General features: G+C 43.3%; 1 protein-coding gene across 1 annotated transcript in view; it reads left to right on the top strand.

The window, feature by feature from the left end:
* SORCS3 (sortilin related VPS10 domain containing receptor 3) overlaps positions 1-17438 on the top strand; it is a 449042-nt gene that overhangs the window by 262249 nt on the left and 169355 nt on the right. The window contains exon 5 of the mRNA XM_081158097.1: positions 17044-17117. Within this exon, the coding sequence (XP_081014223.1) occupies positions 17044-17117 (74 nt within the window). The remainder of the gene's footprint in view (positions 1-17043; positions 17118-17438) is intronic.

Genomic DNA, 17438 nt, shown 5'->3' on the forward strand with positions numbered 1-17438 from the left:
TCCTTCAAAACAGCCACTGGACTGGAGTTTCCACTCCAGGCATTTAATCTAGAAAAGAGGCCACCAAGGTGTGTGTATAAATGAGTGTGTGTGTGTGTGCACAAGCTGCCTACTTAAGAATTAAACAGAGGCTTTTTCCGAATGGGAGCTTTCAGACAGAATGTGTAACAAGACAGGGCACGTGCGCCTGGTAAGTGACATTCTTAGCTCTTGTAGGGTCAGGGACCTCTGTTTTGGGAGTGCAACAGTTTTATAGTTTTATATTTTCTTTGTTTATTTCCCTCTTGGATTTTTGTAGTAAATTCTTTCTGAAAATATTGACCTGTAACAGCTGTACTGAGGGGACTAAGGGAAGGGATTGTGTCCTATTTTTCTGTTTTGTCTCTGTCAGCGCTGGGACCGGAGAGAAAGGTGGAAATAAACTCAGAGGGAAAAGAATCCTGCCCTCAACAGGGATTTCGCTCAAGAGAGCTCCTTTTTCCCCTTGCTCAAACCTTGGAGGAGTTTGTTTTGTTTGTTTGTGGCAGCGATTCCCTTGGCTGAGGGCTCTTGGTTTTGTTGGCGTTGGTCCCCAAGAGGTGCTCTTGGTTACACTTGAAAAGCAGAGAGCACATGTGCAGACAGGTTCGGCGGGGGAATGAATGGATATGGGATGCCGTCCGATCGCTGCGCTGTCCTCTGAGCCGGGGGACATTTATGTGGCACTTAATGTTATGATGGCTATTGGCCTGCCCAGGTAGATTTCTCATGAGCCTTTTCCCAAGGAGATTCTAGTAGCAATTGAATCATCAGCTGAGCTACCTGAGCTGAAAGCTCTTCAGTGTGTGTTTCTGAGACCAGTAAAATCATCCTTCCTCAGGTCTCTCTGGAGAAATGGGAGTTTCTACAGACTAGGATGTTTGGATCTCACGCCAGGGTTCTTTCTGTGCAGCCTGGGGCATTGCCTGACACTCTTTGACTTCAGAAACTGTTTTAAGATTTTTAAAAATAAACTCCCGTTTTCTTGTCAGTTTCCCCCATTAGATTTTGAGCTCCTCCAGGAAGTTTTGTTTCTGCCTCAGCCTTACACTTTGCAGAGTACACACAATAGGTGACAAATAAATATTTTATGAGTTTCTATTACTTCATTATAATTTTCTCTCTTCTCTGTCTCTCTCTCTCACACACACGCGCACACACACATAAACACACACATAAAGAAGAGCATGTTAATTCATGCAACCAACTCATGAAATCTTCACAAACTCATTTCCTTCCAGATTTGAGTTGCAGTAAATGACACCCCAATTTTGTGTTTTTTCTTGTTGGATTCACTTTTACAAATGGCTCCCGAGTACCGTGCAGAGGGGCTGTCTAGAGTCCTAAGGGCCAGAAGGTCCTGATGTGCCTGAGGTAGTAAATGCATGTGTTAGCTAAGCTGCCATCAGACATGAGCTACTGTGCTATTAGCCATGAGGTCAATGTTAATAAATTAGCAATATATATATTAAATAAGGTGTCTTTAAACAGAAACACACCTAAAACAAGGTTGTGTATTGATTCTTTGATGAAAATACAGGGGCTAGCAAAAATAGGTTTACAGTTGTGAGTACGTGAAACAGAATTTATTCTTGTATTGCTCATTTATTAATTAATGTATTATTTTCCATACAAACAACTGTAAACCTACATTTTTCCACCCAATATTGTGACCTGAGTCTCAAAGGAACCTAACCTTGTGTTTCCACTAGGAACAATGGTTTAGTGTTTGATAAATCAGTGTTTGCTCTGACTCTAAAGGCCATTGACTATGACTTAACAAGAATCGACTGTAAATGAATATACACACATGTATTTGTTTTCTTATTTATGAATATATAAATATCTTTTTGCTCACTGCCCATTTTCCCCAGTACCATGTAAACTCCATGAAAATCTGCAAATGGTGTTTTCCGGCATCTTGTTCTCTGCTGTATCCTTAGCACCTAGAACCGGGCCTGAGTCATGGCAGGTGCTCACTAAATTACTGATTGAGCACATGGATGAAGTACCTTAGTGAAGTATAGTCAGGATGTCTCAAGAAAAAAACCTGAAAAAATCATTCAGTCTGCCAGACATTTTAATTTTATTAGATATCATGCTACTCCTAATCTCACCAGAGCTCTTAAGGTGGGATACTTAGACCCCTCCACCACCACCCCCACCCCTTGGCGTGGCCCACCCAAGCTCGCTCTACAGCCTGCTCAGCAGTTCCATTTTTCCACGTTGTGGACCTTGGCTGTGTGGTTATTGAGCACGGGGGCCACGGAATCAGGCAGGCCTCGTTGCCATCTGACCTTCACACTTACTTGGTGTTTTCTGTCTGTTCTTTCCAAATCTTGTTTTCTGTTCCATAAAATGAAGATAACCAGAATTTCTCTACAGGGTCGTTGTAGTGACTAAAGGAGAAGATGTAAACCACTTAACCTAGTTCCCGACACTTAGTAAGTACTTGTTAGACCTGTTCTTCTTCTTCTTATGTACTCTGAGCTTCTGTTGGAAAAAGGGATGTGAACCCAAGCCAGGAGGCACTCAGGATAAAACTCCTGTGAGGCCCCCTTAACTTGTACGAAGGACTGAGTAGTAAGTATGTTAGGTTTTGCCAGCCATATATTCTCTGTTGCAGCAACTTAACTCTGAATGAGTATTGGCTATGTTCCAATCAAACTTTCTTTACAAAAATAGAGGGATCATAATTTTTCAACCTCTGCCTTAGACCAATAGTATTCAACTCTGCACATTAGAGTCACCTGGGAGCTTAAAAAATACCTGTGCCCAGGTAGTCTATTCTGAGAGATTCTGATTTAATTCTTCTGAGATGGGGCCCAGGCATCAGTATCGTTGAAAACTCCTGGATAATTTAAATGCGGAGATTAGAGCCACTGATTTGGATTATTAAAGCTACAAGCAGAAGAACCTCAAAGCAGTTGCTGCCTTCCTACCTCCACCCCAGCTCCCAGCTCACCCCATTTTAGAACCCAAAGATCAGCACTGTTTGAGAGCTTTAGGCAGAGTTGTCCAGGCAGTGGTAAGTCCCTTTTGCTTAATGCACAGACCACAACACTTTGTATCTAAAGGGAAATCTAATTATCTGTGTAATAAATGCATTGTACTTTCAGGGAACACAGTCCAGCTGTTACTTGCATTTTAGCTGAAGCTGTGCTTTGTGCTATTTAATTGTACTCCAGCGCTGGCAGTTGGATAGAATGATTTTGAGTGGAAATAGTCTGCTCATTTCTTTTGTCAAGGCCATGGCTAGATGAAGCTAGTAGTGGGTTCCCATGAGTTAAAAGGTATCTGACTTAGGTCAAATCACTTTTTTCTAATGGGCCCTGGAGCAAACTTGAGGTACTCCCATCTCTAATGAACTCCAAATGCTCAGCTGGGCATTGTCTATGTGTGATGGAGGGAAGGTTGACAAGAGGCAGGGGAATGAGCTTAGCCATAAATGTCTAGCTTCCCTAAAAATTGTCTAGAATACAGTTTCTCAATATGTGGTCCCTTAGCATTTGCATTTACATGAGAATAATCTGCTAGCTTGTTAAAAATGCAGATTTCTGGGCTCTACTCTTGACCTCCTGGATCAGAATTTTGGAGGAGTCCTTGGAATATATGTTTTAAACAGGAATTTGAATAACTTTGAAATTTGCGAGCCATTATTCTGGAGGAAGCCATGCATCATATTTCTACAAGAAGATTGAGACTGAGGAATTCAAAGTCTTCCTCAAAACAGCCTAGCTAGGTCATTGATAGAGCTAAGTCTGTGTATCAGCTGGCTAATGCTGCGTAACCAACACTTCCTAAACTTAGAGGCTTAAAACAGTAAATATTCATTATTGATTATAACTCTGTGGGCTAGTTGGGTGATACTTCTGGTCTCAGAGAGATTTATTTATGTGTCTTTCATCAGCCCTGGTTGAGGCGGTAGCCGTGTTTCTCTTGGCTGGGCTCTCTTACTTTTAGAGCTCAGCTGGTTGTGTCCTGATCTGAGATGGCCTCTCCTAGGATACCTGGGTTCTTTTCTATGTGATCTTTCATCTTCCATCAGGTTAGCGCAGGTTTGTTTACCTGGGGGTGACAGCATTTCAAAGGATTGGAAGTGCCTAAGGTTTCTCAGGAACTACACTCCGAGCTGAAACACTCATTTCCACCGCCTTCTGATGCCAAAACAGTGAAAAAGCACAACCTCAATTCAAGATGTGAGGAAATAAATTCTAGCTTTTGAAGGGAGGAGCTGGAAATCCCTTTACAAAGGCTGTAGATACAGGGAGGCTACACGAATCCACCAAAACCTGCCACACAGTGTCCTGGGCCTTTCTCACAACATTTGGGAACCTTTTAAAAAAGTTACAAATAGTGTGGTGAATGCCTTGGCCAAGGGGGTGGAAGGTGGGGTCAATGGGGAAAAAAAGATGACATCTGTAATACCTTCAACAATAAAGATTAAAAAAAAATATCTGCCAGCTTTTCTAAGCGTTAGGGAGCATCAGTAGTGACTATTTCCTTGGGTTCTATGCCTAGGATTATTGCTTTTGGATGAAGAATCCAAAATCTTAAGGGGCATAAGAACTCATTGGTTTAAATCCCGACTGACACTTCAATTTCCTGACAGTATCACCTTGATCAAAGTGTTCATCCATCTTATACTCTTAACACATCTCCTAACTCACTCCCTGGAGAGCTTGGTGCCATGCAAGGCAGCTTCTTCCTGCCTGAGGGAGTTCTTTCCATTAGAATATTATTTCTTATACCAAGCTGACATTTACTTCTGTCTATATTTGACAGACTTACCTCTGCCTTCTTTTGGACTTACCTCTGCCTTCTGATGTAGCCCAGAAGAAATTCTCATTGTCCATCCACAGAATGTTTTCCAAAACTTGAAAACGATTGTAAATCTCTTTGTGCACTGGTCAGTTATTTTTGTGCCAACAATTCCAAGTTTTTACAATTTTTCTTCTTGGGCATAGTTTCAGCTCCATCACAACTCAGGGCACTTTCTTGAAAATGCTTATTTTCAATGGCGGATAGCTGTTTTAGAGTGAGCACTGAATTTGGGATCAGATGCTCTAGAACTGGCTTTGCGATCTTGAGCAAGCTCGTAAAGCCCATGGGGCCTCCGTGTCTCCCTCCAGGAAATGTGGACAGAAGTAACCATCGAACAGTGTTTATTCTGTGTCGATTAAACTAGACAACATATACACACATTCCTGTCCTGGAAATCCTCCATAATTATAGTTTGTTTGTTTTTTCCATTGTTTTTCTTACTCTTCTGAAAGAATAGCCTTTACAGAACACACTATTTTTTTCTTCAATATCTTGAGTTTGAATGAACTCTTAGATTTTCTGTTCATATCGTAATACTACAAAGATGAGCATATTTTAATGTCCACCTGGAGATATGTTTCAAATGGTCTTTCATAAGCTGGGCATAGGAAAGCCTTCGTTTCTTCGAAATTGAAAGCAGGCTAAGGTTTTGACACTAAGAGATAATAACTTAAATAAATGACTTAAAACTGAGAGGCTTAAATTCTTCTCTCCTCTTTTAGATCCAGGCCTTTAGACAGGAAGAACAAATCTGCACTCAGGTAAGAGTTAAGGACAAGTTGGCCAGGATAGCAGTGAGCAATGAAGTGAGTGTTAATAGTGGGATGGGAGGTGAAACCAAACCGTTAGGGAGACAGGAAACCCCGGCCAAGTGGGGGTGGGGGTGGGTAAGGGGACTGAGGGTCAGACAAACAAAGCCGGCTCGCGGAGCAGTGCCAGCGTTCATGACCAAAGGTGCTGCTTCAGAGGAGATGTTTCTGAATCGTAAGGTACAAAAATGAATAGAATCTGATTGCAGCTGAAAATGGTCAAGAGACTTGGACTGTGGAGGCAAAAGAATGGATTTTGGTAAATGCTATGTAAATTGTAAGATTATTTTATGCAACTGTTAGCTCAGAAAATGCTCTTCGGTACAAAAGGGGGTCAAACGAATTGTGAACGTGATTGGTAAATAAAAGTGCTAGACAAATTCCAGGTACAGTGTCACTCATGCTTAGCGTACCCAAATGAGCCATGTTCCTGGGAGGGTGTATTAACTTGTTTTTATTTTAAAATCAAGTGGTTAACAGGAAAAAAAACCACACACAAAAAAAACCCCAGAGCAGTTTACAGTAAAAAAAGAGCATTGAGGTGGAAATGTGGATCCTGGGCTTAAATTCCTGCTCCACAACTAACTAGCTGTGTGACATTAGGCAAGTCACTTGGGTTCTCTGAGCGTTAGATTCCTCAAGTGAAAAGAATTGTTCAGATGATCTCTAAGGCTACTGTCAGCTACAAAACGTGTATTGTTTTCTGATTATATTTTGTTGGGCAACCCAGTGGCAGTTTCTGTGATGGGGGAATCAAGATTTCAGATGGGATTTCAGGAACATCTAATCTATTTGAAGAGATTACCTGAAGTTTTGAAGCAGAAGCGTATGCATGGATAGAACAATATTTGGATGAGTTAAATAAAAACAATTTGAGAGTTTATAAGAGAAACCTGTTGTTAGAATCTGGTTGGTCACTGAGTGTTAAATATGAGGTGAGAGGTACTATTTATGGGATGCTCTTTCCTTCTCACCAACTTCTTATGGTAGTGAATTTCATGAATTTGCTTTTCAAAGTAGTTTTTTAGTGTTTCTGTTGTAATTTTCCCTCTTTTGGCCAAGGGTGGCTTCAGAAAGGAGAGGATTTGAACTAATATTGAAAGTAAGGTAGAATTAGACAATTTGGGAAGGAAGGTGGAGTTCAGGTGGAAGGAATAGAATTTTGAAGACTCGAAGAGGAATATTCATGTATTCATTCAGCAAATATTTATTGAGCATCTATCGATTCTCCTGTCCCTGGCACTGTGGTAAGCACCTGGGACTATCCATGTAGTGGTCCCCACTACCTAGAATGAAAGACAGACATAGCTCATAGCATTACACAAGCATATAATTTCATACTTTGATGAATGTTCTGCAATAAGAGAATGGGGAGCCATGAGAGCAGGTAATAGGTGGACCTGGTGCTATCTGGGGCAGGAAGGGACCAAGGAGGGCTTCCGTGAAGCAGTGTTACTCCTTCTGATACCTGACATATGAGTAGGAGTTCAGTACATGCATGGGAGGAGGGAGAAATGCAGAGACAAGGAGGGGATTTTAGGTGGAGGGGACAGAATGTGCATGTACCCTGAGACTGGAGGAAGTTTGTGGCATGTTTGAGAAGCCAAAAATAAGGCCACTGTGGTTGGAACTTGAAACATGAGTGGGAAGGGGAGACTCCTGCAGGAAGAGGCCAGTGGGAGATGAGCACGGTGTCACCCCGTTGGCTGAGGGTAGACATCAGTGTCCTTACGAGCCTTTTTCTACATGCCCGATTGAAGGAAAGCTCTCCGCACTGTGGGGTGGGCACTGGGGAGCACGGGGCAAGCATCGTCTGTGCTTTGTGTTCTCCAATGTGCCTTTAGAGCCACCAGCACCTGTAGCAGGGAAGAGGACACTGACTTGGGCGGCGGGGCTTTGGTTATCGAGATACGTAGGTAGCCTCTGAAACTGGGGGCTTGGTCGGGCAGAACCAAGCTCACTGTGAGGGCTGACAGGGTTAAGGCAACCACTTTCTTGCAAGTGTGGCGTCACCAAAACCACCTTCCCCTTGCCCATGTTCCTTAAAACTCAATATATTTAAGGAGACTTAAATGAAAACCCTGCTCTCAGGGTGTCTCCCAATATCAAGTCCAGGCACCTAGTTGTCACAGGCACCCAGAAATGAACACAACTCTCCTTGTAGTCACGCTGCACAGAGCACACGGAGACAGTTAAATGAGTCACCTCCCTCAATAATACCTGGGTCCTAATTATGCATCGGACATTCTCCATGTCACTTCCCCCTCTTCTTCAAACTGGGGCTCAAAACGCACCCCTGGAGTCAGTGGTGGAAAGAAAGTGTAACAGATATGGAGCGTCTTTCTGGGGGGCCTACTTCACGTGAAGATTCATCTTTTATTCTAAGCACAGACATCTTATAGTGAAGTCTACAAAATATCCATGGCATTTTACAGGGAGACTTAGTGACTTAAAAACATTTGCCCGTATGTCAGACTGCGTAAGATCAAACCCCATAATCCTGCTGAGATGCTGTGTTCCCTTTGGCTGTTGGATATGTTTTGATGAAAAATTCTGAGACGCACTGAGTCTCAAGCCATGTGTGATGCAATTTATAGGATATCCTGTGCCTCTGTGGCACGTTTGTGGCTATTTCTTATAGTTGTGAATTTTATAAATTTACCTTTAAAAGCGGTTGCTGTTTGCTTGGTGTTGTAACCTTGCCTCTTAGGTTGACAGGGAGGGAGTTTTGAAATTTGGTAAACAAGTATGTGTCTCCTTACACCTGTCTACTTTTATAGCCTTCACCCTCCCACCCCCCTCCAAGTCTCCCCTTTACCTCACACCCACATCCCTGTGGCGTTGTCGCCTTCCCTTCCTCTGGGGACCTTAGATGGCCTGGTTTGGACCCTCCTCCATCTGCTCAGTCTCCTTTCAGATGTGGCGATCAGACGGGTGCTTACTGGTCCAGGGCCAAGTAAGTCGTACTTTTGTAGGAGAATGAGATGTTTCTGTTCTATTTCCAGCACCTCCCCTAATGTCCAGAATTCTTTACTTTTGTTAGCTTCCAGTGTGTTGGGGGAACGCGGCCTTCAGGCCAACTTCTCTCATTTATTACGACTCAGCTCATGGCCCAGCGCCCAACCCAGCAGGACTGGCCGCTCCTTCCTCGGAGTGCTCCGCACCCCTCCACCTCTCTGGGCACTGGTCTTGTGTTGTGTTTCTCTCGCCTGTCCACGTGCCTGTCTTCCCATCTAGGTTTTGAGTTTCTGGATGTCAGGGAACCCTGTGTTATTCAACTTTGGATCATCACACCTGGCACTAAGCCCAGCATATGCTCAATGCTCAATTAATGTTAAAAAAATTGAGTGAACTAATTTGAGTTAATTGACTACAGGGCATATTGACAATAAGTTTAAATTTTTCTTAAATTCACTCGATGTCATCCAATATCAAACTATAAAGAAGCATAATACAAAAGAGTGTGTCTAATCATCCAAACTCTTAGCAATGAAGTAAGGATCCAGGTAAGGATTGCCAGATAAAATATAGGATACCCAGTTAAGTTTGAATTTCAGATAAATTACATTTTAAAAAATAAAGGCCTATTCCTAATGTTACATGATACACACACACACACACAAATTCACTTTTTATCTGAAATTCAAATTACATGGGCATTCTGTATTTTTATTTGCTGTAGCTGGCAATCCTACTTCCAGGTCAAAGAGCCCTACCTACATTTTTCTTCAGACAGCTGTAAGTCTACACTGTGATTCGGGTCACAGGTTGGTAGCCCTCAGGCAGCATATGACAACCTGGATCAAGACATTTACACTGCAGTATGTTTTAAATTTTTAACCCAAATTTAAAAATATGGAGATTTTCCATAAAAAATCTGAAATTTTAGGTTTCTTTGAAAAAGTATAAAGCCTGACCACCCTGGATCAGCTCTCCTGTTCAGATAAGGAACAGCTAAGCCCAGTTTTAGATGGCACATGAGCTCTCTGGATTCCCTGTTTCCCCCCAGCATTGTGGTGAAACGCCGTCTGCCAAGAATTATCGTGCTTACACATGCTTTTCTTAGATCTAAAAGAAAAGGAAACATCTTTTGAACTCTCTCAAAAGCAGGAAAACAAAAGGTACATCATGGAATACTATGCAGCTATAAAAAAGAAGGATCTCTTAGCCTTTGGCACAGCGTGGATGGAACTGGAGAGCATTATGCTAAATGAAACAAGTCAGTCAGAGAAAGACAAGTATCCCATGATCTCACTCATATGTAGACTACAATGAACAAAATAAACTGATGAACAATCCAGAGACACAGAAGCATGGAAAAGACTGAGGGATCTCAGAGGGAAGGCAGATGTAGGGGAGAGGGTGGGGAGAGATTAATCAAAGAAATTATATGTTTATATGCATCACCTATGACACAGACAATGGTAGGGGAAAGCCTGGGGGTGGGGTGCATGTGGGGTGGAGGGATCAATGGGGGGAAAAAAGGGACATCTGTAATACTTTCAACGATAAAGATAAATTTTTTAAAAATGGGGGAAATCTTCTTGGGTAAGCAAATACATTTCCTTCATGTTTTAAATGCCAGCAAAATGAACCTGTGTCTAATAAATCCAAATAATGGTCCTATTTATCTTATCCATCTTTCACATATTCAACTATCAACTTGAGGTCATTTAACTTCTTGATCTTCATTGGAATATAGGGTTCCCGAGGGCAGAGACTTTTTGTCTGTGTGGTTCACTGATGTATCCTTAAACCATAGAACAGTTCTTACTTCTTAATAGACATTTGATCAATATTTCAATGAAGGAATGAATGATGTCAGCCACCTGAGAGAAAGAAAACCTCTATGGCTAGAAATCTTCAAAAAGGGTAGAAAAACGGTGGCTTCTACGAAAGAATGGCATGACCGGGTGAATGTCTGTGTTTTTTTATTTTTTATTTATTTTATTAAAAAAAAAATTAATTGCAGAGAGAGGAAAGGAGAGGGAGAGAGAGAGGTAGAAACATCAAGGATGAGAGAGTCATTGATCGAGCCTGCAACCCGGGCATGTGCCCTGACCGGGAATCGAACCCCTATCACCTGGATCCTAGGTCGACGCTCAACCACTGAGCCACCTCCGGCCGGGCTGTGTTTTTTAAAATAAATATTTTTATGGTTTAGATGCCTTATATCTTCCAAGGGCAAAGGCAAATGACTGCTGAGGACAGAAGCTCTTACGTACCCAGAGCTTAGAGGGATGTCGGGCGGGATTGTCCCCACCAGTTATCAAGAGAGGAGTTCCTGGGAGAATGTCTGAGGAAGGAGCCAGAGGCCCATGCTGGAGAGCATCCTTTGCTGCTGCGTGACCCTGGTTTCTCTCTCACCACCACAAACACGGCCACGGCCCAGGGGATTCTCCCTGCAGCCCGACGCAGCTCAGCCAAGCCCCGCACCCTCTGCGGCTGCCAAAGTAATAGGCGCAGAGCCTGTCTTATTTTGAGCAGAATTTAGCCTCATTTTATTTGAAAGACAAAATTCTCATAACCACGGTTCAGCAGAATGCTACCTACACTATTTTTTGAGGAAAATAATAGGACAGTTATGCAGTAAGTTTGCATTTGCCTACAGGGGGGAGCTTTTATATAAATTAGCTCTCAGTCTCCTTCTTTCCTCTATAGGGGAGATCTTCCGGCTCTAGGGTGTCTGGCTAGGACGCTAAAACCTGCCATAAAAGTGTATATTTTGTTTCCTTTCCTGATTATGTCTGGTTGCCGCCATAGGGCTATTATGAACTCACATTTATTTTTAAAAATATCCTTAAGGGTGCAGTAAAAATGCATAGGACAGAGAAATACTGGCCAATGAGAGTTTGGTTTTTAACCACAGTTTAACAACTTGGCCTCTACACCAGATTTCTGGACTCATAACTGGATGACGAGACGTGGAGATGACAAAACTACAGAGAAGCGCAGCCAGATCTGTCATGATTACTCCTGGTGGAAGGTGTGAGATGCCTAGGGCTCCTGTAACAACAGGCCACCAACCGGGCATAGTAGACCTCGAACAGTAGAAATGTGTTGTCCCACAGTTTGGGGGGCTGGAAGTCCAAAATCAATGTGTTTGCAAGATCAAGCCCCCTCTAAAACCCGGGGTTCTTCTTATTCCTGGCTTGTGGTGATTCGTCAGCAGTCTTCAGCACCCCTTGGCTTGTGGACGCATCACTCCAGCCCTCCGTCTTCTCATGGCCTTCTCTCCGGGCCTTCACACCCTCTTCCCTCTGTGCCTATCTGTGTGTGTGGCCAATTTTTTTTCTTCTCCTTATGAGGATATCAATTATTTCGGATTAGGGCTCACCCTGACCTCATGTTCACCTGATTACCTCTGCCAAGGTCTCATTTTCAAATAAGGCCACACTCTGAGACCCTGGGGGTTAAGAATTCAACCTGTCTTTTTCAAGAGGATACATGATATAACCTCCCCAACGCAATCATATTATTTTTTGCACTTAAGCTTTTCAGATACAATTTGTTCTTCCTGTGGAATATTATTACATTGATTAAATTGCCTCTTTAGTTCTTCAGCTATCAGATGCTCTTCCCTGGCAGGCTGATGTAATTAGGTAACTAATAACTGAATCAATAAGGAAAAGAGCGTGTTATTTCATATTTTCCAGCTGTTCCGATGACTCATTTAGGGCTGTGTGTGTGTTGCTACTGAATACGTGCTTGTTAAGAGAGTGGAAGGAGGGGAAAGGGGGGCTCTGGGTTGCTCTGGTGAAAGGTCAGGAATGACGTCCGCACATGAGGGGCGTCAGGAGGCAGGATACGAGGGGCAACCTGGCCTTGTATGTGTAAGTAACTTTGTATAAGCAAGAAAGGTTTTAAAAGATATTTATTGTTCGGGAAGTATACTTTGTTTCATTGTTGCATGAAACATGTTGGGTTGAAGCCACACGGGACTATATAGACACCACGCGAGCCAATACACTGCCTGTTCCTGGAAGGACTCACCACTATGCACGGTAATCTCTGTGAAATAACTCTTTATGGAAAAACCCCATATTGCCTTATCTAATTCCAGTTCCCTCACGAGAAAATTGGAACTTTAATTCTTGGCTCTTTAAAAAGTGGTTTTAGAGATAAATATAATGCGTTTATTATAGTTAGAAAGTTATTATTATAAAAAATATAAGTTAAAAAAAAGCATAGGCTTGTATTACTATTGAAATATCTATCCGTTGTAAAGAAATCTGAAAATGACAGAAAGCTTTCAAAACTATAAAAATTATCCATAATCCCACAATTCAAAGATAACCACTGCTAATATTTTGACATACTTCCTTCTAATATGTTTCAAGTTTTTTTTGTGTGTGTGTGTCTGTGATACTACTTTAAATAGTGTTAATGTCAAGGTATGCATGTTTTGTAATACATTGTACATTATATACATTTTTAAAATAAATTATATATTATGAACATTTTCATATCATCAAATATTCTTCTAACACTATTAAATGATTGCTTATGTGCTTTATTTCTATTTGAATGGTAGAGCTTTAATTTTTTAATTATTAAACTATTACATATTTATAATAATTTAAAAATCTAGAGAACCAAAAGAAGATAGCCCCAGTTGCCCACAAGCTTGCCATTGCGGAGATAGCTGGTGTGACTATCATGGCATACACTACATGGCAGCGTAGTTGTCTGAATTTATGTCTTCACCACTCTTGGCATTTCTCAACTTTGCAAGCCCAGCACTTAGTTCAGTGCTTAAAGCATAGCAGTTGCTTGATATACTTTTAGTGAACGAATGAATGAATGAATGAATGAAGAAATGGACACACACATGTACAAATGGAGGGGCTGCAAAGATCCAGCTCCTGGCAGAATAAAATTTGTTTCAGACTCAGCAACTTTGTCTCTAGATTGAGAGACAAAGTAGCTAACCAAGGCCCTTAATGAATAGGAGCCTGCTCTTTCTGCTCATCTGAATCAGCCTCTAGGCAGAGAATTCAATTTAATTTTTCTCCCATCAGTCAAACTGAAGAGCTGAAAAGGCAAAACCAGAGACAGGGGGAGGCAGGAGTGGAACAGGCTTGGATGAGACCAGCAGCTGATCTCTCATTCTTTCTGTTGGAAGAACAGAGACGAGAGGAGCCGTGTTTCTCCCACGGGGGAGCGCTGGCGGGAGCAGCGGCGGAGGGCACCCGCCACTATCAGAGTCCTCCGGAATGGAAGGGCTGATCACTTCCCCAGAAAAGGGAGACTCCCGCAGGGTCAGTGTGACCCTCAGGGCTTATCCCTGGCCTGTGTACATACTTCTCAGTGGGATGGGCTGGTCCTCACAAACCCGGTTCTTCCTCCTAAACCACCCCAATATCAACATACATACAGATAGATACAGAAACATCCACAAACCGAGGGATGGACGGAAGTATGACTGGAAAGAGAGACAGATTAATGGACAGGCAGACAGACAACCTCTACCTCCTTTTGGCCAGTAACTCTCATCATTTACCTCCTTCCTCTGAAAAGCTTCCTGCCAACCAAGCTCAAGACCTTGGCCATAGTGACACCTCTGTTCTTATTGTCTCTCCCACCCCGTTAAATCTCTCCCCACCCCTCCCGTCCACACCTATCTCCAGAGGCCTAGCTCAGGATACAGTTCTCCAGGAAGCCTCATTGTTCCATTTCTACCCGTTAGCCTTGCCCATTTCTCAGCCTCTAGATCTTTAGCCTCTGCCCTGTTTCGCCCTTTGATGTGGTGAACCTGTGTCTATGTTTTGATGGTCAGCAGTTACCCTTTTTCTGCGTAAAGAACTGGATGTTGTTCTGTGTGCTCTGTAATTTAATGTGTAGAGCCGGTGTTGTTTTTTCACTGAGCTGGTAAAGAAAGGGACTGAGCGGTGGGGAACAGTGCTGCCTGTTTTCCCCATGTGCGGAGTCGGACCCATAGCAGTTGGTACTTACTCAAGGATGAGAGCCCCGTCCGGGCAACTGCGCTGAGAGCTGCGCGTTGGTGTGGTCTAGCGTGAACTCCCCGTCAGCTCCATCAGGATCGACATCCTGGCTTTCCATATAGATGCTTTAGTCATTTTGTAGACCAAGTGTCACTTTAGACTTTCTTAGTCTATAAAATGGGAATGCAGATATGTCTCCTTACTGCCTTATTGGCTAATTTGAGTATTAAGAGACAGTATGTGTAACAATATCCCACATACACACGTCTGTTATTCGCTGGACAAAAAGAGAATTATTATGTAGTTAATAGTGTCAATGTTCAATAAGTATTTGCTGAATTAAATTGATACAGTCCAAAATGTTTCCAAGCCCTCAAAGCTTTTTTGAAGTTACCAGAAATTCATTCAAAAACGATTTCTGTATGGGCTGTCCGATTATGGTCTCAGAGCTGAACAGATGACAGAGTTACCTGGGTGTGTTGCGCTGGACAGCACAGCCCTATAGGTGAGCAGCCGCTGGGGACGTGATTACAGGGACATACACCACCTGACCCCGTTTCTGTAAACTTGAGGGTCACCTACTTTTGGGGTGGCCCTCAATTTCTCTACATATACAAGTTTGTGGGGGGAAACATAAACATGGTGAAATCTTCATTATAATCTAGATGCCATGATTCCATGGAAGGCGATGTGGTCTGGGCATCAGAAAACTTAGATCCTAGTTCCTTTGACCAAAACTTAACTTCTCCAGGATTGAATTTCCTTAACTGTGAAGGAGGCTCGTGTGGGTGCCAGGCGTTGTATAAGCCCTGATACTGAAAGCGGATGAGGCACGACCCCTGCCCCTCCGATTCGCAGTCCAGTGGGAGGGGAGGCAGGCCGGCCATCAATGGCTTAGTGTGAACCGCCTCCTACAGGCAGACGGTAAAAATAGCGGCGACCCGTGGAGCGAGCGGTGAACTCAGCCTGGGTGGATCAAAAAAGGCTTGAGAGCAGGAGTTTAAGTTAGTAATAACTGCCCTTCCTTTCTTCCAGGGTCTTTTTAAGGCTCAAATGTATGTGAGAGAGCAATGCGGTTGAACGATTATTATTGTTATTATCATTAATATCATGATCAGATTCGGATATTGTACTGTCAGGCTTTCCCCTGAAAACAGACCCCGCTCTCCTGTCTAGTCTCTTATAGGGATGCAGGCCTTTCCCTTGTGTATTACAAAGGAGTCAGGCTCTACATCCATAAAATAAGTGACTGTGGCATCTGACTGTATTAGCCATGCAGAGGGCCCTTTATTATTTTTCCTAAGTTCTGGGGCTGTTCTGGAATATTTTCTCATTCTCTGAGTTGACCACTTAAATTATTGATTTATGCAACAAATATTTGGTGAACACTCTGTGTGTATTCAAGGGCTATAAACACAACTAAATACAGACAAACCTGAAAGACATAACCGCATATCAGCTTGTGATAAGTGCCCCGTGGAAACGCAAGATGCTTATGGTGAAGCGAGAAGAAAGAAAGATGCGTGGGCTGACTTGGTCAGAGCAAGCTGTGCAGAAGCAGCCACACTTGGGCTGGCCCTGCGCCGATGGGTAATTTTTCCTTCGGCACAGGAGTGGCCCTGTCTTTGACATCTTGCAAAAAACACCGGAGCATAAACAAATGAGCCTGGTGTCGTTAGGGGCAGTGAGGAGTCCATTTCATTTAGAGTATATATAGGAGCCGTAAGAGATGAAGCTGAGAGCCCAGTATTTTGCATGTGACATCAGCTCAGATCCCAGCTGGTGAGCATTTTTTCACAGGTGTCCCACTTTCCCTCTGAGCACAGAACCCCCCTCTTTATCGTGATGTTGACCAGAGTGCCTTACGTGGAGGAGTTGTCCAATAAATACTTTGAAATAAGTGTTGCTGACTTGTTTTAGACATAGCTGAAAACTTTCATGGGTTTTGAGGAAAAGAGAAGATATAATTTTCCCAGAGTTTTTTACCCCCCAAAGGAGAGAATGGTTGATGGAATCAGAAATGGATTTGTACTCAGCTCACAAACATCAGTCGATCGGATAGATATTAAGCACCTACTTGTGCTGGGAGGCGTGAAGATACGCAGAGGACAGACATTTCATATAAATAGAGAGAGAGTAACATCAATGACGAGAGTCGTGGATCGGCTGCCTCCTGCACAACCCCTGCTGGGCATCGAGCCCACAACTCAGGCGTGTGCCCTGACCGGGGATCGAACCCGGGACCTCTCAGCACGTGGCTCGACGCTCAGCCAACTGAGCCACGCCGGCTGGGCTTTTTGTGCATTTTTATCTGGATAAAACAGACGCCTGCTTGGGTGCGTTCGCACGTTGGTGTGTTGGGACGGCCTTCCCCAGCACGAAGACTCTTGTATTCATGCTGACAGTGTGCGTGATGCTCATGCTCTCCTCGCTTCATTCTCTTGCAGCTCTACAGCTCCATGGACTTTGGGCGGCGCTGGCAGCTCATGCACGAACGCATCACCCCCAACAGGTTTTACTGGTAAGCCCCACCCCAGACCCACCTTCCTGGATAAAGGATTACCAGATGGCATAGGGCCCTGGACAGTTCTCGGGCACCTGTATCACTTGAAGGCACGCGTGTTCTAGCCCTTTGCTACTCAAAGTGTGTTTTCTAGACCGGCAGCCTCAGCCTCATCTGGAAACTTGTTACAAATGCAGAATCGCAGGCAGGACTTGCAGATCAGGAGCCAGCCTATGACATCTTCCCTGGTGATTTAATGTGCACATTAAAGTTCGAGAAGCACTGGGCTAGAGAGCCCAACACGAAGGTCATGCCAGGTGCTCTTAGCTGTGCACTAAT

The sequence above is a fragment of the Miniopterus schreibersii genome (assembly GCF_964146895.1).
Source record: "Miniopterus schreibersii genome assembly, chromosome: 14".
NCBI lineage: Eukaryota > Metazoa > Chordata > Mammalia > Chiroptera > Miniopteridae > Miniopterus > Miniopterus schreibersii.